Source organism: Ptychodera flava, chromosome 11, assembly GCF_041260155.1.
Source record: "Ptychodera flava strain L36383 chromosome 11, AS_Pfla_20210202, whole genome shotgun sequence".
Classification (NCBI taxonomy): Eukaryota; Metazoa; Hemichordata; class Enteropneusta; family Ptychoderidae; genus Ptychodera; species Ptychodera flava.
The window spans coordinates 4,666,789-4,693,064 of record NC_091938.1 but is presented as its reverse complement, the minus strand read 5'-3'; the positions used below and the strand labels follow the sequence as shown (position 1 = coordinate 4,693,064).

The window sequence follows — 26,276 nt, the reverse complement described above, 5'->3', positions numbered from 1 at the left end:
AACAGGGGACAGATTTTCTAGCATCTAAAACTTGTGCAAACACTGATAATATTTGATAATATTAATGACCGCTTCATAAATTAATATATATAATCATCAACCACTGACTACACACACAAAGGGAGTTATGATTTGTGTCACAATATACTTGAACATGTTATGTTGTGTACTAAAGATAGAGTAATTGAATAACATTCATTGTCCGTTGACCAAAATTACACACTTTATTGAGACAAGGAAGAAATTTCAATGTTACAAGCATTCATGACCCATGATGTACTGTGTTATTCAATAAATCTTTTGAAAATGCGTATCAAAATATGAGTTTTCATTGTCAAAAAAACTAAAAAGGGATTTTTCATTTTCTTTTGTCTTTAATGAAATCATTCATCATTTCTATCCCCTTAAAATCATCTATTGAGTACCAGAAGTGCTTGTTGAAAGTTGGTGGGTTCAGAATAACATAATTTGTGCTTACTAATATTTTTTGAACCCAATTCGTAAATTTACTAACAATTTCGAAAGGCCAGGGAGAGCACAGTATTTAGAGGGTTTCAGTACAGTACTTACATTTACTTAAATATTGCAATTGAACCAGAACAAAACCAACAAGCCTTACACAAAGAGCTTGCCATGACAGTGTTCACCTTTTCAAAAAGTTAATAAAAAAGATCTGTCAGTTCATGCCTCAGTTGAAATAAAACCCATGTTATTCATTTGGCAAAAAATATTATCTTAATATTATTATTAAGTCCTGCACACCAGCAAACATTAATCCCTACTTCAGAATCTTGTCAAATTTTGTCATCCCCAGTTTCAAACAATGTGTTTTAACCAAATGTTCCCCCTAATTCTTTCAGTTTTATTTGATTTTCAAGAATAATATTCAACTCTGGCCATTTCAAATTTTTTCAAATTTTTGTCTGAACCCCATCATTTGCAATGATGAATCATAAATACATCTGTCTGTTTTCTTTAAGTCCTTTGAGATTTACATGGCTGTAGCAGACTACACACCTGATGCTAATGACAAGGAAGACATTCCATTGGTTGAGGGTCAGCACGTTGATGTTTTAGACTCCAACAGTGCCATCAAATGGCTTGTTAGAACCAAACCCAGCAAAGCTCATCCACCAAAACAGGGCTGGGTTAGAGCCACCTACCTGGAGAAGAAGACACAGGCACAGTATGAAGGGAAAGAGAGACTCAGGCCTGGAGAATCACCTGAGTCTGAAGCTGCTGCAGAATTCAGCCGAATGGAAAGAGCTGATAGCAAGGAACTTGAAGCTACCAGGAAGAAAACGTAAGTATCTTAACCCTTTAATCACCATGGTTTGGCCCAATCCCATTGTTATCAGTGTTGATTGTGGACCAATTTACATTAAACTTAGGGTGAACAGGACTTCATGCAAAGTTTGCTTCCACATCTTTTGCTGTGCTACAAGCAACAAATACATTTGTACATTGGTCACTGAGGTAATACCTAGACCTGGTGAGTTTGTAGCAGTACCATCAATTTATGTCAATTGTCATAATTTGACCTTGATTTTCTGTCTTTTCAAGTGTTTGTGATATTGTGGAATATAACTTATAGCATTTGTGATTGGAATGTGACGAAAATAATGATTTTGTTCAGAAATTGCTTTCTTCCAGCACGCTAGTACAGTACTTCCTTTGTTTTGAAAAGTGTTTACCCAAGGTGATTCCTTCATTACTCAATACATGTATTCTTTGTATCTTTATTGGTTTGATATAGTTATAAGAAATTGCTGTCAGGGTTGTAAAAACATGTATGTATTTCTCCATATTGTAAGCAATTACATTTTCACTGTCATGTCTTACTTTGTTTTACCAGATATGCATTGGAAGAATTGCTGGCAACGGAACGTCAGTATGTCAAAGACATCAAGTTTGCACTTGAGAATCACCTCAAAGCCATGGAGAGCCCAAACCTTCCTGCCAGTTTGCAAGGGAAAAAAGATGTCATTTTCATGAATTTAGAACAAATTTATGAATTCCATAGCGAGTAAGTGCCACCAATCATACTGTTTTATGTTTGTAGTTGAAAGCTATTAACAATGTAAAACCTTTGGTATCAGTGATTTTCCATTTACTTTCTCATAAATCTCAAGCTTCCACTGCACCCATCCATCCATTTGTCTTGTAGACAAATTTGTATATTTACATTTCAACATAATAGTAGAACATGCTTTCTCAAGGAATATCTCTCTGTTCAAAACCTCAGACTAGCATATATGAAGAGGTTGTCTTTACTATATTGACAAGTACCAGTCAACTTCTGGATTGCAGAATTTCTCATGCTAGCAACTTTTTAAATCCTCATATTGATATCCTAGATTGCGACATCAATAGCAGAAAATGTTTGAATTCTGTTAATCTAATTTATTTCGTTTGTAGGATTTTCATGAATGAACTTGAGAATTGTAACAGCGATGCTGCCAGTATTGGTCGTACATTTATCAAGTGGGTAAGTATCATCATTGTCCAGCCACAGATGCTGCTATCCTGACTCAACTGATTCTAGCTGTCAGTAGGTAATCCAATAGGCACCCACTCAGACAACTGTCGTACTATACTATTTAGTGGCTCTGTACGAGCAAATTTTTTTAGTCCAAATCTGTTTGGAGATTGCCACCTTTCTGTTGCATGTGATGCAATTTTCTTTCTAAATTTATTTTTTGATCAATCCCTTTAGCAATTCTTTTCTCTTCACAATATCATCAGCTTTCAATATTTCAATATTTTCACAGTTTCCCCAGAATAAATGTCTATAAACAGTAGTATGAAATCCACGGGTGCAAGGGTTAATTTTATAACGTTGGATATCAAATGGATCTCATTTGGACTTTTCTTACACAGCTCTTCCTAAAGAATTCTCTTTTTTCACAGCAACCCAAATTTGAGATGCATGTACAATACTGCAAGAACAAGCAGAAGTCAGAATATCTTCTGTCCATGCCACCAGCTAAAACTTTCTTTGAGGTGAGAGATTGAATTTTTAGCTACTATAGACTATAGTCTATAGAAGCTATTGGGATGGGTATCCGTCCGGCGTCCGTCGTCAGTCTGTATTTATGTATGTATGTATGTCCGTTTGTGAGGCGTCCGTCCACTCAAATATCTTGAGAACCGCAGTACTTACTGATTTGATATTTGTTGTGTTGATGAAAAATATGATTTTGAGAAACTAGTTTTTTTAATTTTTTGATATTGTTGAAAATAAGCAAATTAATGCCAAAAAAGGTGTTTTTGGTAAAAAATCTTCTTCATAACCGCTGGTCAGACAGCTTTGTTATTTGGTATACAGGTCCCTAGGGATAACCCAACTTAGATTTGTTCAAATTGTGATGAAATATGCAAATCTGTATTTTTAAGGAATTTTTTTGTCATTTTTGGTCAAATTTGATTTACATTGTAAGTAATTCTTGTACTGTATAAACCCTATCAATTCACCCAGAAAAAAATAATTAATATGATTTTAAATAATTGAATTAATTAGGAAATCATCAAAGCCAAAATAATTTTAGTGTGGAATTATCAGAAAGGTCAACTTTTTTGGACAGTTCATAGTGAAATGCTTACCATCTTGGAGGATTAAAACATGTAAAGGCAACTTTCCTGAATCCCAACCGTCATTTAGTGTGCCCTGTATGTTATCTAAAAGAAATTGCTCTTAATAGTTTGTCATGATAGAGGTTGTCAAATAAATAGAGATAGAGAAAGTTCTAATTTCCATTTATGGTTGACTGGGTAAGGATAAAATAAATACTTTTTGAGGAAAAAAATAGAGTGGTCAATTAAAAGAGTGGTCAAAGTGATTGGGTTTTTATGGTAAAGCTGGGCTGTAAGATTCCTCACGTGCTATTTATAGCAATTATGCAATCTGTGTAAACAGTGCAATGAAAGTGTTACTTGATTCCTTATAATGCTTTTGATGACCTTGAACTTCTTAAGTTTCAAACATTTGTCTCTTCAGTGTGCTTTCTCTGACTACTTACAGAACTTACTTACAATGTTAATTTAAAAGTTAAAATGTGCTTGGTTAATAGGATGAAAATACTGATATTAAAAGATAAACCAGCTCAAATATCCACCTTCTTCATCAATACATGTGTCACAAAAGGTTATTCTCTACATAACACAGCAGAGCTCTGTCAACTGTTGGGTCGCTTGTTTTTCAAAACCGCTTGTCAGACAGCTTTAATATTTGGTTTACAGGCCCCTAGGATGACCTTAGTGAGATAATTTCATACAGTCAGGAAATACTTAATTTTGTATCCATGTCTATAGTAGCTTCAGGGACTTTGGCCCTATGTTTTAAAATATTACCAGAAACTATTTCATTAAATTCCAAAAAAGATGTGTATGTCCTTTCCTTCTTTGAGATATTTGAAATACAAGTTGTTTTGATTCATGATTGATGCATATATTACATGTATGAAAACTGTTTTGAAATGCATGATTGAATACAATGGTGTCATGGTGTCTTGAGTAGAACAAAAGAGAAGCTGTATTGGTATAATTTTGTGGTGTAGGAATTATTTCATTCTCTATACTTACTATTGATCATAATTTGTTAAGTGCCTCATCTTGAAAATATAAAATATCAAAATCTATCTTAAGTGTATTCATATACCGGTAATTTGTGAAGTGGAGTAACAAAACATTTTGACTGAATAACATACTATTTAAATGCAAATGATAGATATCAAAACATCAGCTTATACATCATTTTTTACAATACTGTTTCTGAAAAGTGTCTTTTCTTTGATTATGCATAACTTTCTCTGAGATAAATAACAGTTCACAGATTAGGCAGTCAACATTGTTGTTTTCTTTGTGTGAACAAATCAAACCTGATTCTGTTTTAGGAGTTTGGGAAAGCCCTGGGTGGTGACAAACAGTTAAGTCTGTCGGACTACCTGATCAAACCTGTGCAGAGAATCACCAAGTATCAACTACTTTTGAAAGAGATTGTGAAATATTCCAAGAGAGCCAAAGAAGACTATCCTGATCTTGAAGTAAGTCTGGCAATAAACCATGCAGCATACACCTTCGTTCTTCGCCTGCTCAGACGTACCGGTGTTTGAGTTCAGATTTGTGTTATGCCAGCCATTTGTTTAGGATAGCTTTCGTCTATTTTTCTTGGAAATTGAATAAATAGATAGTGAGAATAATTAATTTATTAAATGATGAAAAAATATATAGGTAAACATAATGATTGTTCATACTACTAGTGGCTATATAGTGCTGAATTATGATACTAGTTCATATGCATGTCACAACTTTGTCACAAAATATAAAGCAAAAGGTATAATGTTTTTCAATCTTGTTCATCCTTGCAAGTACATGTAGATAGGTAAATGAAGGCACTAGTCTGAAAAGGTGAAGTGAAAACCCTTTTTGGAAGCTGAAAGCCTACCTTCATTCTAGCTATGGATTAAAATTGGAAGATACTGACTGTTACGCTCCAGTAGCAAAAGAATAATGTCAGTGCAGGAATGATCTGTGAAAAGGGATGACCCATGGATGGTGTGTAATCTGTAATATTCATTGTTTTCTTTCAGCTTGCTTTGAATCTGATGATGCAAGTTCCAAAGAGAGCCAATGATTTGATGCATCTCAGTCTTATTGAAGGTTACCAAGTAAGTAAGGAACTATGATATTCTCATCAACTTGTTAAAAACAAGTAAAAGAATTCTACACCATTAGAAGTAAAGTGCCAATTTTAAAACGTCTCAGAAGATGCAAAGAAAACACACTACAGCAGCATGCCCTCTCACATAGATTTCTGTATTTCAAACATCAGTTTTGCACAGGTCCTGGTGTAGTAGTGTAACCTGTGAAAAGGTATGTTTCAAACAGCATTCTTGCATCTCAGTGACTTGTTGTACTTGCCTCAAGAGGGTTCAGTCACAGAGTTTGGTGGCAAAAATTCTAAAACAGTAACATTTAAAAAAAATATTTATTTTGTTCTTCTTTATTGCAGGGCAACATTGATGAGCTTGGTAGACTGTTCAGAAAAGATCAAATGATTGTCTGGGATGGCAAACCTAGAGGAAAAGGCAAAGACAGACAGATTTTTCTGTTTCAAGATCTCATCATGTTCACCAAAATCAAGAAGGAGAGTAAACTAGAGTCACCAGGGTATATCTACAAGTCACATATGATAGTAAGTATAATACTTGACAGAGAAAGCTATGGACTTCATTGTCATGACTTCTGATTCCTGTGTGTTTACCTGATCGGACGTGTGAAGTTTAAGGTGTCAAGTTGGCATGTTTTTCAGAATCCTATTATCAAATGTTAGACCCTTTTGTTGTGAATCAGTATATTACACCCATAGTTTGCTTGTGCTAGATCCATTTGTCAGGATATGGCATAGTATGCTTTATTTGACAAACAGATGTCGGTATAAATTGTATTGCTATGTTGTGTTAAAGTCTGCATCTGCTTGCACAACTGCTGAAAAAAACTTATTATTCAATATAAGTAGCTCACTGTGAAAATGAGTAATTTTTGTCATCATTATAGTATTAATTTTATACCTAATCTTTTTCTCAGCTACCTGGTATTGGCATGACAGAAGATGTTGGAGATGACAGGAGATTTGAACTTTGGTACGGTAAAGCCACTTCCACATCACTACAAACATTACAGGTAAGATGTTTTGAAGGGATAAGCACAACATAGAACTTAGTGTTTCCAAATTCAACATAGGATTTACCAGTGTTCCCCCTAAGGTTTTGAGTTGGTGCACAACTTAGGTTTTCGTGTCTAAAAGGCACGGCAACCATAGAGGCAGCCATGTTGTATCTTCTGTATATATGCTAATTTATCGCGTTATGTAAATCCAGTCATGTATTCATAATGTACCCTGAACGTGTAGGCGTACCCTGGGTTGGTAGCAACTGTGCCGCCAACGAGCACTAAAATTTAAAACGCAGAAGTAAAATCGGCACTCAGATCACACATTTCGCCCTGAGTTTTGATGTTTATCATACCAAAATTAATACCGATCGAAATGACTGAATCTAAAGTTGTGCAAAACATGAAATTCCACTGCGAGGGCAATCTGAGACACTGCGCAAATAGCGTGTAAATAAGCCTTGTCAGGAACACTGGGATTTACTGTGTGAAGGTTGTAAGCATGAAACATGATTTGAAGTTTTCAAGTCTTGACGTGGAAGCCAGTATTATGACACAAATTCTACAGTAACAGAGGGTTTTTTTGAGTGGTTGATATTTGAAGTCTTGAAGTTTTCATAGATGTAAATATGCTGATTCTGGTGAATTCAACCAATGTTTTCCCATTCATACATTATCAGGCTAAGACAATTTATGTGAAGCAGGCTTGGGTTAAGGAGATCAGAGACATCCTCAGTAAGACCCAGCAAGAATTACTTGAAATCAAGGCTATTGCTGAGAGAAAATATGGTAAGAAATCGATCATGTGACATCATTGTATGATGGAAGAATAATAGAGGGATGAATGTAATATCCCTGTGCACAGAAATTACATTGTATAAAGATACTATCCTTCATGTGGATGTATGAAATATCTCCTGTAAAATTTAATTCAAATATATGATAACATTTAGTAAAAAAACTATGAAATTTTCATTTGAGACATTAATAATAAAGCATCATATGAATGTTATAGCAAGAAAGGAGGCTTTTATGGGCCGATAGTCTGTATATATTTACATCATTTTTCCATGTAGATGTCTACTTTTCCTCTGCTATCAGCTATATAGTGTTCCATGTTCTGTACATTTTATACAAAGTCAAAAACTTACTTTCATTTTATATGGGAATCAGTGCAAATTTTATTTTCAATAGATTCAGTCAGCATGACATGTCTTTCTCGAATATTTTTTTCAGGAAAATCAACAGACAGTGTGAGTTCCAGCTCTGAAGCAAGCTTTCCCAGCAAACCAAGCCCCATACCACTCAGGAAATTTGCAGCAAGTCTCGGTAGAAGTGAAAGTTTATCAAGTGGAGCTACAACACCGACATTAACTCCACAGAGTCCACAACCAAGAAGTCCAACCGCTGGAAGTCCCAGACCTACCAGTCCAATAATTCCTGGATTTCCTTCTCCAGAGGTGATTGCACATCATGCGAGGATTAGAATTCCATGCTTGATAAACACAACATCTTGATTTTACAAATTTTGTAAAAAAAAAAAGTAAAATTAATCATTTATGAAGTCATGAAAACATAAAGTATGAAAGTACAAGTTTTAATGAGTGATATCAAAATAACATGGGCCTTGGAATACTTAACAACTAGGGACAAAAATCAGAGGCTTATTGACATTTAGTATACCTTTCATGTAAAATGTCAGTTTTTAGCAATCATCTTAAGCAAGGAGAGTAAGGATCGCTTCCAACATCCATATTTCCATGTCATACAATAATATTTGTTGTAAGATGCTCCTTTAAATAAAGTAACGAGTAAAATAGCACTAGCTGTAAGGCTTATACAGTAGTACATCACTCACTTCACAAATTCGTATATCAATATCATGTTTCTATCAAGTCTAAGAGTTTGATCATTTTAATCACTCTCAATAGATCCACTTCATCAGTGTTGGTGAAATGTACACAGTGACAGCTGATGTGATCGCAGAAGGTGGTGATGAAGTGATGTTGACCAAAGGTACAGCTGTCAAAGTTATCGCCAGAGGAAGCAGTAACATGTACAAGATCCAGACAACACCGACAGATAACTTCCCTAGTGGTCAACAGGGTTATGTTCCAGATCAGTATTTAAAGAAAGCAGAACCCAAACCAGTTATAGGTGAGAAAGATCAGAAATGTCTTATCATAAAGAGGGCTAGATGTATTAACAATAAGTAATTCATTGTCTAGATAGAAAAATTTATCTGTTGAGATATTGGGTTAAAATTGTAACTTTTATCAAATTTTTTAATTTGTCTGACAACGATTTTCTCATATGACTTTTAACCCTTTCACCTCCATTTCCTTGTCTAGAAGTCCAACTTTACCATAGAAAACAATGGGATTGGTTCAAACCACTGTGGTGAAAGGGTTGAAACAAAGATCAATATAGGCAGTGTGCATGGAGAAAGTGAGAGTGAACAAATATGGAGGGTTCAAAGCCTGCCACCTGAAGTTTCCCCTTTAAACCAAACATGACAAATCATTTCACCGATAACATAATTTGACTTGTTTGTAAAAATGTTGCAGTCCTATTTCAATGGACAAGAGAGTTTGTCTGCTTATTGTGCCCCTTATCCTAGGCAGTGTGGTTAAATTTAATTGTTTGTTTTGATGGTCTGAATATTCTGAATGATTCTTTGATTGTGTGGTGGCTTAGAAATGTTCTTGATGTCTGAAGATCTTCTAAAAAGATATTAATTACTTAATACCATAAAATTAGTGCTTTGTAAGAGTTCAAAGCTCTATTAACTGACACTTCTAATGTATTTTTCAGCATTATTTGCTTTGTTTGTAAAATGCACTTATTCTGCTCCCAGATACAATGCCCATTCAATTTTTCAACATGCACTGTTGAGTTTTAAAAGAACTTGCTGCCAAAGATAAGGCTTAAAATCTTTCTCCTTTTTTCCCAAAGACATTAAATATTTTAATGCAGAATACATACTGGTATTCATGATTGTGATATCTGTGTTGTAATTTTTCCTGTTTCTAGAAGTTCCAAAGCCAGAAGCTCCAAAGTTGGTTGAGAAACCTAAGTCATGTACTGTAATGGCTGGACAGAAGGCCGGCTTTACCTGCAAGTTCAAGGGTGTTCCGAAACCAGAGGTAGAATGGTTTATACAGGAGAATGTACTGCTTGAAAACAGGATGGAGATCACAAGCATTGCTAATAGAAGCACTCTGACTGTCTACAATGTCAAAGTTGAAGATGCTGGAAAGTACAAATGTGTTGTTGAGAATTCTGCTGGTCTTGCCACCGGTTCTGCTCATCTACATGTACAAGGTAGGATATTTTGCCATGCTCTAAAGATAACTGTGTAAACATTGCCATCAGCGGACAACACAAGGCTGTCATTTGATATCACATCATGATTTGTGAAGTCATGATATCAACAGTAAATGCTGACTCAATGACAGTTTGTATCATGTAGAACTCTTGTGTTATTTTTGACCACCGAAGATCATATTTCTACAAAAAATTAGGTTTTAGATACACAGGACAACTCTTTGATTGTTGTAGTGTTGAGAATGAGTATTAACTGCCATAGGCACGCAGTGTTTTGAATTAAATATGTTAATATGGTAGGTTTTGAATGTGGAGTTCTGGCAAGCTCTCTTCCTATATCTGACACTTGTATCTACCTTTAATAACCATGTAAGGTGACACTTAAATTGAAGTTGGTGATTGACCAAATAAAGAGCTGATGACATGCAAATTCCATGTATATTTTTAAGCTACATGTATCTTCATCTGTAACCTTCCAATTAACATTTTAAAGGAAAGAAATTTCGAAAAATAATCATCAAGTCTGTCAACCAAATTAGGTATCTCTTCAATGTCAAAATATATTGTGAACCTAGTTCACTCATAATAATCCTGTTTGTTGAGTGTTTGCTGGTGTCCATAATTATACTCAAGTCAATCCAATGTTTCCATTCACAGCTGCACCAACATTCATAAAACCTTTGAAAGACACCAATGCTTCTGAAGGTACCATGGTTCAACTCAAGTGTATAGTTTCAGCCTCACCAGAACCAGACATCACCTGGTACAAAGACGGCAATGTCATCATTGAGGGCGGCAAATACATCCAAGATCTGGACCAAGATGGCCTCTGTACCCTCACCATTACTGATGTCCATGCTTACAATTACGGAGACTATACCTGCCGGGCTGCCAACTTGATTGGTGAAGCCTCATGTTTTGCTAAGATGATGAAGCCAACAGGTAGATAGTGCACAATTTTAGGCCAGATAATATTCTCCGTTTGATAGTTATTCATTAGTTGATTTGCATCTTAAAACAATGCTCATTAATATGCTTTACATAAATGAATACTTTTAAATAGGAAATTGTGCATTAGAAAACAACAGTTGTAGATAACTGATTTCACTTATCATTCACTGATTTACAGTACACAATTCACCCATATTTAAGCATATGATGGAATAACCAGATTTGAAAGACTTTTTATGAAAAAGAAATTATTGATAATAAATAAATATATGATCGAGAAAGATAGCGTGTGGACCATCAAAATGTTCAATCATCTATTGTGTCATTCTGCTTTGATTGATCTAAAAGTTATTTTGTTTGGGGTGACAGCTTGGAATTCCGGAAAGCATTAATTGTTGCAACATCTTGTGCTCTGTGACTCTCTATTGTTATGCTAGAATATTCACCAGCAAACTTTTGTATAACGATATTGTTTTCTACCACAAATTTGAACCTAAATATGGAGAAATGTAGGGAAGGGCCAGAAAAGAATAATTTTGTGTAACAGGATTGTTTAAAAGTCTCCTTTCATCACAACAACAGCACATCAAACAAGTACATATTTTATGTCTTTGCTTTGGTCTAATATTTAATATATCCCAACTATAAACTTGAATTTCTTTGCAGTGATTCCACCAGAAATTATTGTAACTGAACAAGAAGACAAAGGAAGAGAGGAGCATGTACTGGATGTCAATGATTTCTATGACATTAAATATCAGTTAGCAAGGTAAATACCAATAGACGTGTGATGTCTGGTGATGCTAACCCTTAAATACTCCATGAATGCCAAGGAAAAATAGAATGTTCCAAAGCAAACATGACAAATATCAAAGAAATTCTTTCGCAAGTGATTCCTACAAGTTTTCAGTTTTTTCTTCCATTGCCTTTTATATCTTATTCAGTTTCAACTTTTATATTATGAATATTGAAACATTTTACCATAAATCATTAACTGTACTTGCAGTAAAAGTACTTCAGTTTTTATGTGAAAACCAAGTTTAAGACATTGTACCAGGTATGTCACCAGTACTTTTGAGTAAAAGTGCATTCAATGCGAAATTTTTACCTTAGCTGTGTATGGCCACCTGCCCAATCATGATTTGGTTGTGTATTCACAGGGGCAAGTTCTGCAAAGTACACCTGTGCACAGACAAAATCAGCCAATCAGAGTTTGTCGCCAAGTTTATCAGCTACAAAGACGCTAAGATAGAAGATGCCAGGAGAGAATTACAAATTATGAAGAGCTTACTGCATGTCTCTGTTGTCAGTCATTATGAAAGTTTTGAATCTCCTCATGAACTTGTCATCATTATGGAACAGTAAGTGAATCATTTGATTGGTTGAAAGAAAATTTCATCCCTCACATTTTTATCTTTTTGCTCTAAGACTTATTGGAAACAGCAGTGAGCAATCTATTCATTTCTTGGTGATCTTTGGACCAATATCAGGGTACATTCAGTGGACTTACAGCCTGGTTCAGTAGTATTGGATATGGTTTATATATTCCTCAGACTAGACAGCAAGAACACCAATCTTTGGATATCACTGGCCCATGCAAAAAAAAGTTGGTTACAACTACAGAAATATTGCCTGCCAACATTTTCTATAGACTTGAAGACAGTCTCAACTAATCTAGTAATGAAACAAGTGATTATTTTATATGAAATCCAATAGTTAATAAACAATGAAAAATCATTTGAGTCTTAAGTACTTTGCAGTACCCATCATGATCACTGAAATCAGATCCTAAAAGAAGCACATGTAACAGTTACGTGATAATTCAACACAAATCTAGGAGGCGTTGCAAAATTTATTGCAGTACAAGGCCAGGTACTCTGTACCTTCCTTCACAATAGCCTGACATGTACCTGAATAAAATTTTTTTTTTCATTCTTTGTTAAACAGTGTTGGAGGAGGGAAGATGCTGGACTGCATTGTTAACAGTGATACTGACTTCACAGAGGAGCAATGTGTCTTCTACGTCAAACAGATCTGTAGAGCTGTTGATTATGTTCATCATGAAAAGATTGTCCATCTCAACATCGAGGTGAGTTGGTGAATGATACTTTGAACTATTTCCTGTGTTCCTACCAAAATTAGTTACATCTAAATAATTTTGCATAAATTTGCATAAATAATCAACTAAATTTCCTGTGCTCCTACCAAAAGTAGGTATATCTAAATAAATTTGCATAAATTTGCATAAATAATCAACTAAATTTCCTGTGCCTATACCAAAATTGGTTATATCTAAATATATTTACATAAATTTGCATACATTATGAACATCTTCTTGTTTCTAGGTAATGCCCTTGTCTAAGACCTCCACTACTATTCTCTGCTTTCATGTCATCAAAGGGTAACTGTGATCAGATGAATGTAATAGACAATGATGATATTGGACTCAACTACTTTACATCAAGTTATCATGATTGTAATGAAACTGTCAGGTATTACCAAATGGCCAAAAGGAACTTTGTCTTCTTCATAGTTTACCAAATTCCAGGAAATATAAGTATGTTATTGTAGTGGGTGTAAAAATTCAAAACTTGATTTAAAATTTCATTTATTTTACATTTTCTCTAGCCGGGAAACATACTGTGTGTAGACGCATTCATCATCAAGCTGGCAGACTTTGGCAATGCAAGGCGTATTGGTGACAGTATCACAGAACTCCATGCTTTTCCAGAGTTTATTTCACCTGAAGTGATCCGGTTTGAAGGAATAACACCCAAGTCTGACATGTGGAGCATTGGTGTCCTGACATACATGCTGTAAGTCCTATATTGTTCTATTTTGTCTTTAACATAACAGCTGATAGAATATATATAGTGATATATATAGTGAAATAGGCAGTCAGAAGAAGATGACAAACATAGGCAGAGAGAGATACAGACAAATAGGGAGAGAGAGACAGGCAGATATAGAGATAGGCATGGTAGATGAAATGATAGAGACAGACAGACAAAGAGACTGACAGGTGGGTAGATATACAGGTAGAGACAAAGTGTGAGTAAACAAACATGTCAATAAGGCATTGCTGGTGCCAAAGTTACAAAACAAATAGATAATTGCCAAAGCATGACCATAATTTATTCCTGGCAACTGCTTTCGCCAGTAGTATTTCAGCGGCAGTCCTCAATCCTGGATTCTTGCATAGTTTCTTATTAATGTTGACTATTTACATGGGATATTACTTTTCTCAGAAACTTTTGTCAAGTTAAATCATTTTGAGATAAACCTGATAAACAGACTATGCTTTTAAGATTGACAAAAAGCCATCCCAAATCTCAACACTAAATATAGCTCCAAATGATCTCCTTTGTTTTCATGTGAAGATGACATTTTATCCAATCAGATGTGATTAATTGTCGTATTCTTGCTTCTACTGAACTTTTAAACACTCCCAGTTCGTCCTTGCCATTCCGCATGATCTTCTCAGTTTTCCCCTGAGAGGCAAAAAATTCCAGTATTGAGTTCTGATATATATATACTTCCATGGTATGGTTTAGATTTTCCCTTGCCTTGGGTATGACAGTTTCCTCAGACATCACAGACAAGGCTATGTCTGCTGTAGTGGTGTCTGTACCAAAAATAGTACAGGATCAACATTTCAAAGACCCTTTTTGCTGTGAAAGAGATCACTACATTGGTCTCCGTGGATACATGATCAGTTGTCAAGCCATCAGTTTTATATTATAAGATTATAAATTATGATCATATTATTTTGATATCAATATCTGACCATAATTTAACCAACATCAGATACAAGTTTAAACTTTCTCAAGAGATTATAGCATTGATATAAATATTATGTGCGTATGGCGTGGACAGCTATTGGGATCTTTCATTGTCTATACAAGTCTGTACACATCTGTATACATGTATATACATGTACCATATAAGTCCATAACAAACTGTTCAGAATTGCTGTATGTGCCACCTGTGTATTTGGTATGTATATCCATCATGGGTTGAAGACTGGATTTCTTTAGTCAAATGAAAAGGTCATTCTTGACAACATGCAAATTGAATGATACTGCAAACATTGGCAGAAATGATAAAGATATGGAGTTACTGGTCAGATTGCTTTAATTTTGGTTTCTTGGTTCCTGAAGTAGATCTTTTAAAGATACAGATATTTTAACATTTTGCAAAAGTTTCTGTGTTATCAATTTACAATATTTTTTTTTTGGTCATCTTATTCAAAGTCTTTTCTGAGAAATCTCCTCCAGTATTTTGAACTTAGTCACAGGTTTTAAACCAGAAATGTTCTAATGCAAACTTCTTCAAATTTTGATGAAATTAGCAAATCATATTTTTAGCTCCGCTGTCAGAGACACAGAGATTATCAAATACTAAGGCTGATTGTCCATCGTTATCCATCCATCCATCCATCCTTTGTCCGTCAGATCACATTGCCAGTGTTTGAGGAAGTACACTTGATACACACGTACCAAAATTGAGACACACTTAACTTGCATGCACAGGAGCACAATGTGGATGCTGTTTTCCTGGTTTTGATTCTTTACTGAGAATTCCAATATTTCTTCGCATTTCATTATGAAGAATAATTCCTGACAATGATAAGACACATAATGTAAACAGGTACACTTGGATAGCTTGTTGAACTCTGAAAGAGAGTGTTCATTTAACATTTATGAATGGTTCTGCAAAATTACTTCATCAGTCTCCCTCATAGATTTTAGTATATTGGTGTTGTAGTGTCTGGTTTAGCCAAAAGTCAAACGTAATCAACATTTCTGACATATGTACTGGTATGGATATATCATATTGTGAAAAGTGAATTTGATGTGATATGTGTATACCACTCACAAGTTTTGTGAAAATTACTGAAATGTTGAAAGAATCCCAGATGCTTTCACAAGCTTTGGAATTTGTAAATTAGAGATTCAAAATCAGTCTTCATTTGTCTTGAGCTTCCAAAAATCAATGCATCATGAAATAGTGGCTTGGATCACATTTAAAAAGCTGCTTCACAATCAAAAGAACCAATGTTACAACTTCATTTTCTGTGGCAGAAATCATAGGATGCAACGGTTAAAAAAATGTATAATGGGTGAGACATTTGTTTTTTTTTCCAAAACTCAAATTGATGTAGAAACTGTACATTCACAAGATCAGCTGCATAAATTCTAAAATTTTGATGTTTACTCAAATTTAAACAGTTATAGAAACCTGGAATCAAAAGCAGACATTTCAAATATTTCTTATGATACAGATATTGCAATACTTGATATGTAATATTTATGTCATAACAGTCGTTGCATATTCAAGACACATGCATATGGGTTTACTTTATCAGTGACCCATGGATACATTTCAAATATTGGTTTACTCATCAGTGACCCCGATATACATTTCAAATATGCCATCTTGCAATTTCTCAAACCATGTGGACTGGTCTTGTCACAAAATCACAGATACATGGACATTATTCATCCTCAGAGATAGTGCTGGTCACAAAGTCATGTCACATGGTGAGCATCTGAAATGCAGTTCCCATGCCTGTCACAAAAACATGAGCATCGTACATCTATTAAGATAGTGCATTCTTTGAGAGTGAGAATTTTGCTCATATATGCTTCAAGAAATTTTAAACTATTGTATTTCTTGACTTATAATGAAAAGACAGTTACCATGCAAATAATTTTATTTGAGAAGCAATTTAAACTCAAAGTGACTGGTAATTGAAATTCAAAATGGCCACTATTCTGTCTCATGTCAGAAATCCACTTGTAAAATACAAATTATTGATTTCTATGGAAACAAAATAGTGAAACTCAATTTTCTCAAAAGGTTTCAAAATGAGTGCATACATGCTGTAGACTGTAAGTTAATTGAGACTTTTTGAATTCAAAATCTGCCCAAATGTATGTTCTGCCTTAAGCTAGTCTAAAGACTCTTACTCCGTGATCAATCACAAAGTTTAGATATACCATCATCTAATATGTCAAATATGAGATAGAAAGATCATACCAGACTACTGACTGATTGTCTTTACTCTGAAAAATATAGGGTAATTTATTGCTGTTATTAGTCACAATAACTCTTCCAATGTTGGCATAGAAAGTAAAATATTTTATCACATGAAACCTCTTGTACATATTATATGGTCTGTATTACGTTTTTCATCATAATTTTTATCAAATGATCTATATTGAAGCTGAGATCACAACGTCCAAATCTCTTCATAGTTCTCAAAAAGTGTAATTGCATGTGTAATGAATCAAGTAGACTTTTGATTTCTTCCTGTGGAATTTTTATTTCTCTATAGACACAGGTACATGTAGTTTTGTTGCATGTGAAAGTTATTACCTGTACCGGTAGTCTCTAAAGAAGAAATAAAGTAGTGTACAAAATGAATGGCTCTATCTCTTTGCACAGGAGAGAATGAGTGATCAAGATAAATTTGATTTTCAGTACTGATGGACTATGCTAGCTAGTGACAAGATGTCAGTGTAATTGAAGACTTTTGTGAAGGTTGTGAACTGAAGCAAAAATAGAACAAAGTCATCTGGTAAAATATTAATATTGATATTGAGTTCTTTATTCCCAGCAATACAATGAAAATGAGTACATTAACTAATTAGTAAGACTATTACATTGGAAAAGGGTCAAAGTAGTTTTTAACAATGAATGAAGCGTCGTGACTGGAATGGTATTAAAAAGGAAACTAATTTATGGTTGAAGATCTGACATTAAAAGCTTCAGTCTTGTCATTGATTAATTATTCATTTTTTTGTGTCGTAATTGCCATGGCAATGACCTTGCTCACCTGATCTCAGTCATGTCAACAGAACACCATGTATTTCACTGTGATGACACTACGTACATCACTTTCATAGTTGTGGTCATAACATTTCCTACCTTGATTTTCCGTTCACTCGTCAATCTGTGAGTTTCATTAAAGGGACAAAGTCGGCCATTTTTCTTGAATTTAATAATAAGAGATACTTCTTATATTGTTTGACATGTTGAAAGATACTGAATAAATGGGTGACCGTGCATATATTTGGCCCCGGTTTTAGACAAATTAAATGAAACCATTGCGAAAATGAATTAATGGTCATGACCATTAATTCATTTTCACGATGGTTTCATGTATCGTGTCTAAAACCGGGGTTGAATATATGCATGGTCACCCATTCATTTAGTATCTTTCAACATGTCAAGCAATATAAGTAGTATCTCCTATAACCAAATTCAAGAAAAATGGCCGACTTTGTCCCTTTAATGAAAATGCCTTTTGGTATTTAGGTTAAATAGTTGTAGGAGCCAATATGAAAATTTCTAGACGTGCTTGTGAGTCTGAATGTGTAAGGTTCCAAACCTGCCATCAATCAGTTTAACTTTGCACTGTCAATATTTTACACCCTATTGTTTTAGTGTTTAGTCACATACAAATATTATCTTTAGAGGAGCAAGTTTAATGTCTAGTTGTCAGACTACAGTACACAGACTATTAATACGCACAATGTGGTGTAAATATGTTGACCCTTTGCACAGGGTATGCTTAGACTGATCCACAGGGAAATATAGGATGAATTAAAGAGAATGATAATGTCAAGTCAGTTACTGAACCGTAGATTTTATATAACTCAGCATGAGGGCGTGTAAATTGATTCTGCAAGTAGACATACCAATACAGGATTATTACATTTCTGTGTTTAATTTGAAAAGTATTACGTTTGTAATATGAAATGTTTTGCTCATTACTTAATACGCTTTTTGTACAAAGGTTGTGATCATTCGGTTACGATTGGCAAATTACATTCTTGAGAATTTTCTGGAAAGAAACACTTTAACTCTGTGTAGAGTTTGTATATTTTTATTACAAATCAAAACTGATTGGAAACTCTCAATTGTATAGTAAAGAGTTGCTCAATGCAAACTTTTCTCATGATAAATGATGGGAAATTGCCCATGATATCAGGTAAGCTTTCAGAAATTTCTTATCAGTAAATCCCCCATCCGCCAGGTGAAATACACGTCTTCATTTAGTATTATTAATATAAACATGCGTAAAAGTGTCTTTATACTTAGTAGCAAAAGAGCTCTTCAACAAAAATCTTCCCAGAAGTTGATAGGAAATTGCCTCTAAGATGTAGAAGTGACAGCTTATGACTTTGTGAAGTACATTTGAATAGGTACTAGGTGTGGATAAATACTGTATTCATAGAAGTAGGCTTATAACTAGTTAGAATACCTATTTCAGATGTCTATTTGTGTTACACTGTTTAGCTGCAGACAGAAAGGCCAACTTGTGTGTCCCTGGATAAGTGGTATTTCTATAGGTGTCAAGACCAGGCATAAATTTGTCAAAACTACATGTACCACCTACATCTGTGTTTACTCAACTTTTTATAATGGTTTGTAGTAGACTGGTAATCGGCTGCTAGTGTATAGCTCCCCAGGTTGTCAAAAGTGCTAAATGTTCCTGTTTCTGATTATTTGATATTTAATTCTCTTTGCTTAACATGGTCTTTCAGAAAATATTCTTGTTTATGTATGGATTGTGATGCAATTTGTATTGTGGATGATTAACTCTCTTTTGGAAAGAAAAATTCTTCATAGAAAGGACATGTTCTATAGCTTTAAAAGCAGGTTTTGAGATGGCAAGGGACAACCTCATTCTGATTAGTTCAAATTGTGACAAAAGTTACGATTTATTTTGAGGGATTTTTTCTTACTTTTGGTCACAAAAATTTGTCCAATACGTCCTAGGATGAAAATTTTACACTTTTTGAAGTTTTGTTTCTTTGATATTTTATGTGAAACATTACAGCTGAGGGGCATATCAGCTGCCAGTTTGCTTCCCGTAATTTTGAAAATTTTTCACAAAGAAAGTCTGACCCATCCATTTCAAAAACATTGTCCTTCCTAGTCATGTAAAATGTGTAAACTCAAGAGTGCAAACACATTGTTTCATGCAGAAATATGGAAAAATGAACTTTCAAGTTTGGTTTGTTCATAACTGATTTCAGATTAAAAAATATTAGATCATCCATTTTCAGTATTGCATTGCATTATATACTAGATGCGTTTTGTCAGAGAATTGTTGATAAGCTCATCAACATTAATTTTCATGATCACTGTGTTTTGACATGTAATACATGATGTAGTGGATTTGAGAAGTTGACAGGCTGTATAGTAATTTGTAAAAAGTGTAAACCAAAATATCAAAGTTTAATACATTAATTTGCATAAAGAGAAAAAGGTGTGAACTTTTTAAAAAAATTCAGACAGTCTTTAGGTCCAAAGATAAACACTTACAATCCTTTACCAAGGGTCATGACTCAAATGACATATTTACAACAACACGGTTACACAAGAGTGTTGGGGTCACTAGTTAAGACTGGAAGGTTGTACTTCTTCAATGTGCCATGTCACCACGTTTGGCGAGTCTTGTTGCTATGCAACAACGTACAGCAGATTACAGTAAGAAGCTGTTTTATTGATTTTGGTAAACAAATAAACAATAATAATGACTATTAAAGAGTCCCAAATGTATGCCAATAGCATGATATAAAGCAAAAAATGTGTGTACTCCAAACAGCTGATTTGCAATAAAATAGATTGGCACTTGAAATAGCAAGTTATATATGGGCAAAAGGATTTTATTATATCAACGGGATTATCTTAAGCACTGGTCTAAAGTTTATGGGGTCATAAATAGTGGTGTTTTTCAGCCCAGTAGTCTCAGAGTCAGCTACAGCATGCAATGGAGCACAGCTACAATAGTCTACTATTTGCAAGTTTGACAAAGACAATAATGATTTTTTTTTTTCAACCCTTTTACATGTGGTCAGATATATTTTACCTTTCTTTTTAACATTATGGTTGAAACCAAAGGCTTGGAAATAGACATGAAGATGAAAGAGTTTTGCCCAGATGAACTTAGAGACATTTATTGTGTGATTCATTGGCGCATTTAATTCTCTTTCATGTGTAATGAGGCATATCCTGATGAGATCTATTGGAATACAAATTTGTTTCAAAGACTTTCATGCAAAACAAACTTAGAAAATGTAATTAGATCAGTATACAGACAAATGAACATATAGATGTAGGTGTACTACAAAAAAATATACCCATTTTTGTGCCAGCTGTAATTTTTGTACACTTCTAAGTAAAATGAAAGGGTTTTGTTTCAAATGTTGCATTATTATTCATTTATTTAAGCATCTGTAATGTTTTCTTAACATATGACAAATATGGACTTAAAATTGTAATAATTATATTTCAAACGCTGCAAAATCATCCCCAGATATAGTCATACATGTACCTGTGTGTGATATTTGATTGATTTAACTTGTTTCTTCCACATTTTCAGAAGTTTGTTGTCATACAATAAAGTTATGAAAATAATTAAATATTAGTTCATGGTAATGAATACTTGTATTTCAGCTTTCCTAGCACTGTAATATAAGTTATAAAATACGTTCATGATATTTGAAGATGTAGTATCTCTATTAGATGAATGAGCTGAAATGAGAGTGTTTAGACTAAGTATATTCAGAGTTAGATACAATCCAAAGCAGGTGTTAAAAGTGACACCAAAGCGAGGTGATAATGTGTGAAAAGAGAGCAATAGATGTCAGAAACATACACACATGTCGAATAGGCAAGTCAGATGAATAGAAAACAGCAGCGAAAAAAGTGACAGCTAGCTAATCGTAATGGTCAAGAATTCACATACTTAAAATCCCAGTGAATCTTCTGTTCACAAATTCACAATGACCAATATCTTAAATTCATCTTATTATTTCAAGTTTTGTGTTTACCATGTTGTATCATTCATGTGGTTATTCTGCCTGGACATCTGATTGAGAAAGACACAGATCTTTGATTCACTGATTACCATTTAATTACTAGAGAAATCAACATTTGTCACTTTGAAATAGTTAAAATGAAAACGGAAAGATGTCTCCCTCATAGATATTTTTTGAATTTTAGTTGTATTCATCCATATAATAAACAATTCACTGTCATCTTGTCATGATTTCTGTTCAAAACAGGAAATTATTTTTGTCATCAATTGCATGATTGATAATAATTTGTATCTGTTGATCAGAAAGTTGGTTTGTGAGCTGTGCTTTAAGTAAAATTAAAGTGGCCAAATTTAATTTGTCAGCCCATAATTCATTTTCAGGGTCTTAAGGCTCGTCGAAAGTCCTTGCATTTTAAAGTTCCTTGGAAAGTTCTAAAATTTAAAATTGAGTCGCAGCAAGTCCTGGAAAGTTGATAAACCAGCCACGATTTTCGAAAATCACAAAATGATCAGTGATTATATCGTAAAAATAATATGTAAAATGATATATAGTAATGATACACTGTAAAAATGATACCAAGAAATGATGTTTTAAACCGCTCATATGTAAACGTAATTATTAGGACACTGGAATGGTAATGAACAGTAATCAAATATTTTCTTTCTCCTTTTGATAAACCAAAAAATTACAATTTAACATGGTTCAGAGGAAGGTGAGGCACTTATGTATGAAAATAATAAATTGCACTCTTATTCATTAAAAATAATGAAAAAGACTGAGAAATACAGAAAAAGTTCATATTTGAAAATGACTATTATATAAAATTGATACAATGTAGATATAAAGTTGCTGTAAAAGATTTTATTGTGTTCACAGAAATATTTTATTTATTTTTTCAGCCTTACTTGATAGCATATTTCAAGTATTCCCTTGAGCTGGAGCCCAAGTATGCAATTTGAGAACCAATGGTCAAGGATTCTAATTTGTTTTCCAGAGTGAAATTAATTTTAACAATTCTAATAATTTCATTCCGATTGCAGATTATCTGGAATAACTCCGTTTTGTGGAAATTCAGTGAAGGAAACCTTCCAGAATGTTCTGGATGGAAAATTGGAGTTTGAAAAGACATTTGAAGAACTGTCACCGTCTTGCAAAGATTTCCTGAGCCGTGTCCTCTGCGTAGATGCCAGGTCTGTGAGTTCATGTATCGCATTGGCTGACTACTATATATGGCCGAGTTATTTGCTGGTAGGGGGGATGGTTTGGGGGCAGTGCGTTGCCTCATTAATGAGGACCTCTTGTTGGGCCCCTAATAAGATGATATTCTATGATAACCATTTAAAGGCTGTACAACCCCACATGGCATAAGGAGATTGTTTCACCAAGACATATTTAGCAGGCCAGTGGATGGTACTGTTGGACGTTCTCATCATATTTCGTAAAGGAAAAAAATATAATACAGAAAATTTGCCCAGTTTGCACGGAGTGAACTGAGCTCCTTAATATATGTATGTGTGTGTTGAATGAATGGATTGAGTGAGGCGGGTTGTGTGTGAGTGTTATTTGGAATATTTATGGGAAGTATGTGAAATATTTGAGTGAACTGTAATGGTGTGATTGCCGGTGTTTTGTCAAATGTTTATTTGTTTGGATTTTGCATGAAAATTCTCTCTCCAGCGAAAGGAACAGTTGCGGTAAGTGTCTCAAGCATCCATGGCTGTCGAGCAAAAACGACCGACCCCTGGACTGCAGAAGGCTGAAGAAACTCACAGAAAGAAGACGAGAGGTAAAGTACCAGTCAAAAAGTTTCGGTGTTATACATATCCCCAGCCCCCAACATTCCAAGACAGAGAAAGGTATGCGTATTCTCTGTCCTTTATGAGCCCTCCCAGCCAATCAAATCATCTGTTTATCTTGGCCCCGGGTCTCTCTGATTGGCTGGCTGTGCTGATATTTCTCATAGCTCTCATGTTTCCCATTTCTATCATATTTTGTCCGGGTCTGGGATTATTTTCCCTTGTCGTAGCTAGCTAACAGCACACTTCATACTTGGTTTCTACCACAGACAAGAGACTTTGCAAAAGCAGTAGGACACGATCCCACGACTGTCATGGCTGGTGAGTAACATCCAGATTTTTTTTCTTCCATGTAGTTACACTACTGATGAGAGGTTTTTACTGCTACGATAATGTGCATTTAAAGATGGGTGCATATGCTTCTGAATAAAATTCTTTGACTTGATCCTAAATTTTCCAGTTGAAATTTTTTGGATGTTTCATGTCAGAACTGTGATAGTAGAGATTTGTCAGAGATACAAAATTTGAACATGGCAATCTTTTAGATGTCAATTTTAATTCGGTCGGCCCATTTGCATGGTGTCTAGCCAACAAAAATGGTATGCCATGTATTGGTGGATGAATCACCAAGTAGACCGATACGCTAGTTGTAAATTTAGCATGGGCCCCTGTGGGTTGTTTCTAAACTTTGGAAATCTTATCTCCACGGTGGAACAAGTTTGTTTCAGACAGTTTAACCCCATCTTTTGGTCACAAAAGCGTTGGACTCTTGTCTTGCCCAGAATTGCAATGCATAGACCTTTTCTAGGTCAATAAAATAGCCTTTGTGACTTGAAATTTGAAGTGTTGCATGGAGCTGATGAGGTGTTTGTGTTTATTTCTGCAGAATGTGCACCGCAGTTCAAAGTAAAGCTGGTAGACACGCCAGTGGTTGAAGGCGACACTGCTATGCTCAGTGTGGTTGCTGAGGGCAACCCCGAGCCCGAGGTGACCTGGTTCTACTCGGAGGAGGAAGGTGGTCCACAGGATGCCCTTACGGAAGACAACAAGCGCATTGAATTCGAAAACTTAGCAGACGGTACTTGTATTTTAACTATTAAAAATGCTGTTCCTGATGATATCGGATTTTACACCTGCAAACTGCAAAATACGTACGGGTCATGTGAATGTACCGCTGAGCTAGGTGTGGAAGACTCTCCATTTAAAGAGTGAAGCAAGTACCTGTAGCTGCAAAGAGGACATTTCCCACAAACAAAAAAAAACTACGACATCCAGTAGAACTTTTTTTACTAAGAATAGCTGCTTCCTGTTTTATTTTTTACCTTCAACTTGGTGCTTTCTTGAGAATAATGTAGAACATTGGAAGTCCACTGCAGAACAGTGCAGGACTGCAGAACATTTGCAGAGAGCTGCAGAGCAAAAGAGACAGTCCAGGATCTCTTGAAATTGATGTAGTTTGTGCAGTGTGTTATCACTGTGTATCGGACAGTGTGGAGATTGATCCTTTGCGTCATTTTATTTTTAGCATTGCATCAAGTGAACTCTTTCTACTTTCTGTATCCCTTTCATTCATGAAAATTTGTTAATGTGGCTGAGTTCAACATGATCTGAAATCATCTCTGAAATAACAAAAAAAAAATTAACAAGTTCTACCAAGTTCATCACTCCTGTTGACAGTGTTCTATCTATCAAGACATCCCGAAGAATTTTCAAAATTTGTGATCAGGAGATTGTTAGAAAAAAAATCAGTGTTAAACTTGACATGTTTCAATTTTATTTCTGGAAATCAGTTGCATATTTTCTGCATGGCCAATGACTTAGAGTGTCTGCCTACTTAAAGCAAGCAGTGAAGTGCCCGCCCAACCTAACTGTGTATCCTAGATGTTTCTTCATCATTCATAGAGTCTTGTAGTTTTCATTTTCATTTTCTGATATTATCATGTGCCTGGTTTCTCTGAGCGAAAAAAAAGGACAATATTAAATCTAATTTCCTGTGAATTGGTACTCTGCTTTCTATTTATTGCCTTTCTCCCCTTACATTTAGCAAAGTGGAATCTTCCTGACTCAGACATGTAGTTAGGGAGATTCCAAATTTGGGGAAAAAGAGGATGGCTTGACCTCTTGGAATAAGTCAGAGGGTCGGTGAATGCCAAATCCCAGTTGGATACTTTCATATTGATGATAGCAGCCAACTGTTTCCAGTATCAGTCTGTAAGCCAATACCAGTGACCTCTGGCTATGCTATCACATAAATATTGTACAGAATCCTCTGGAAAATCCATACTGCCTTCTGAACAATCCAGCCGTCCAACACCAGCCATCTTCCTTGCCCGGCACGCTGCAATTGACATCAGAAACTCTGTCTGGTTTCTGATGATGTCATTCTCCATCCAGCGGAAACTATTTGCAGGGTTATATTTGCAGACTTGCAGGGCAGCTCTCACATTCCTTCACTTCAGAAGTCTCCGTTTTCCATAAAAGTGAAATTGAGCCACCCATCAAAGATGGCTCGCTAACGGTACCTTTTTAAAGATCAGATCATATTTTTTCCTTAATTGCTTGGAAATCATTCAGTCAATAGACCTGACCGCTCCCTGCTTAACTTGAGAACTCAATTTCCGTATCCTTGAAAAGGAGATACTGGTAGTTTATTGCATTTTTGCTGGTCTACCATATTTAGACTTCCAAGCAGTGA

General features: G+C 34.9%; 1 protein-coding gene across 3 annotated transcripts in view; it reads left to right on the top strand.

Moving 5' to 3' along the window:
* The window catches only part of LOC139143342 (titin-like), a 66,726-nt gene extending 41,147 nt beyond the window's left edge, over positions 1 to 25,579 (top strand). For all 3 annotated transcript variants that reach the window (XM_070713581.1, XM_070713580.1, XM_070713579.1), the window contains exons 18-38: positions 981 to 1,303; positions 1,856 to 2,026; positions 2,419 to 2,488; positions 2,911 to 3,003; positions 4,893 to 5,042; positions 5,589 to 5,666; positions 6,011 to 6,193; positions 6,586 to 6,681; positions 7,350 to 7,458; positions 7,906 to 8,129; positions 8,601 to 8,826; positions 9,703 to 9,993; positions 10,654 to 10,938; positions 11,614 to 11,716; positions 12,108 to 12,308; positions 12,895 to 13,036; positions 13,576 to 13,763; positions 22,826 to 22,975; positions 23,463 to 23,571; positions 23,851 to 23,902; positions 24,468 to 25,579. In XM_070713581.1, the coding sequence (XP_070569682.1) occupies positions 981 to 1,303; positions 1,856 to 2,026; positions 2,419 to 2,488; positions 2,911 to 3,003; positions 4,893 to 5,042; positions 5,589 to 5,666; positions 6,011 to 6,193; positions 6,586 to 6,681; positions 7,350 to 7,458; positions 7,906 to 8,129; positions 8,601 to 8,826; positions 9,703 to 9,993; positions 10,654 to 10,938; positions 11,614 to 11,716; positions 12,108 to 12,308; positions 12,895 to 13,036; positions 13,576 to 13,763; positions 22,826 to 22,975; positions 23,463 to 23,571; positions 23,851 to 23,902; positions 24,468 to 24,793 (3,570 nt within the window). In that variant the 3' untranslated portion in view covers positions 24,794 to 25,579. The remainder of the gene's footprint in view (positions 1 to 980; positions 1,304 to 1,855; positions 2,027 to 2,418; positions 2,489 to 2,910; positions 3,004 to 4,892; positions 5,043 to 5,588; positions 5,667 to 6,010; positions 6,194 to 6,585; positions 6,682 to 7,349; positions 7,459 to 7,905; positions 8,130 to 8,600; positions 8,827 to 9,702; positions 9,994 to 10,653; positions 10,939 to 11,613; positions 11,717 to 12,107; positions 12,309 to 12,894; positions 13,037 to 13,575; positions 13,764 to 22,825; positions 22,976 to 23,462; positions 23,572 to 23,850; positions 23,903 to 24,467) is intronic.
* Positions 25,580 to 26,276: the final 697 nt, after the last annotated feature.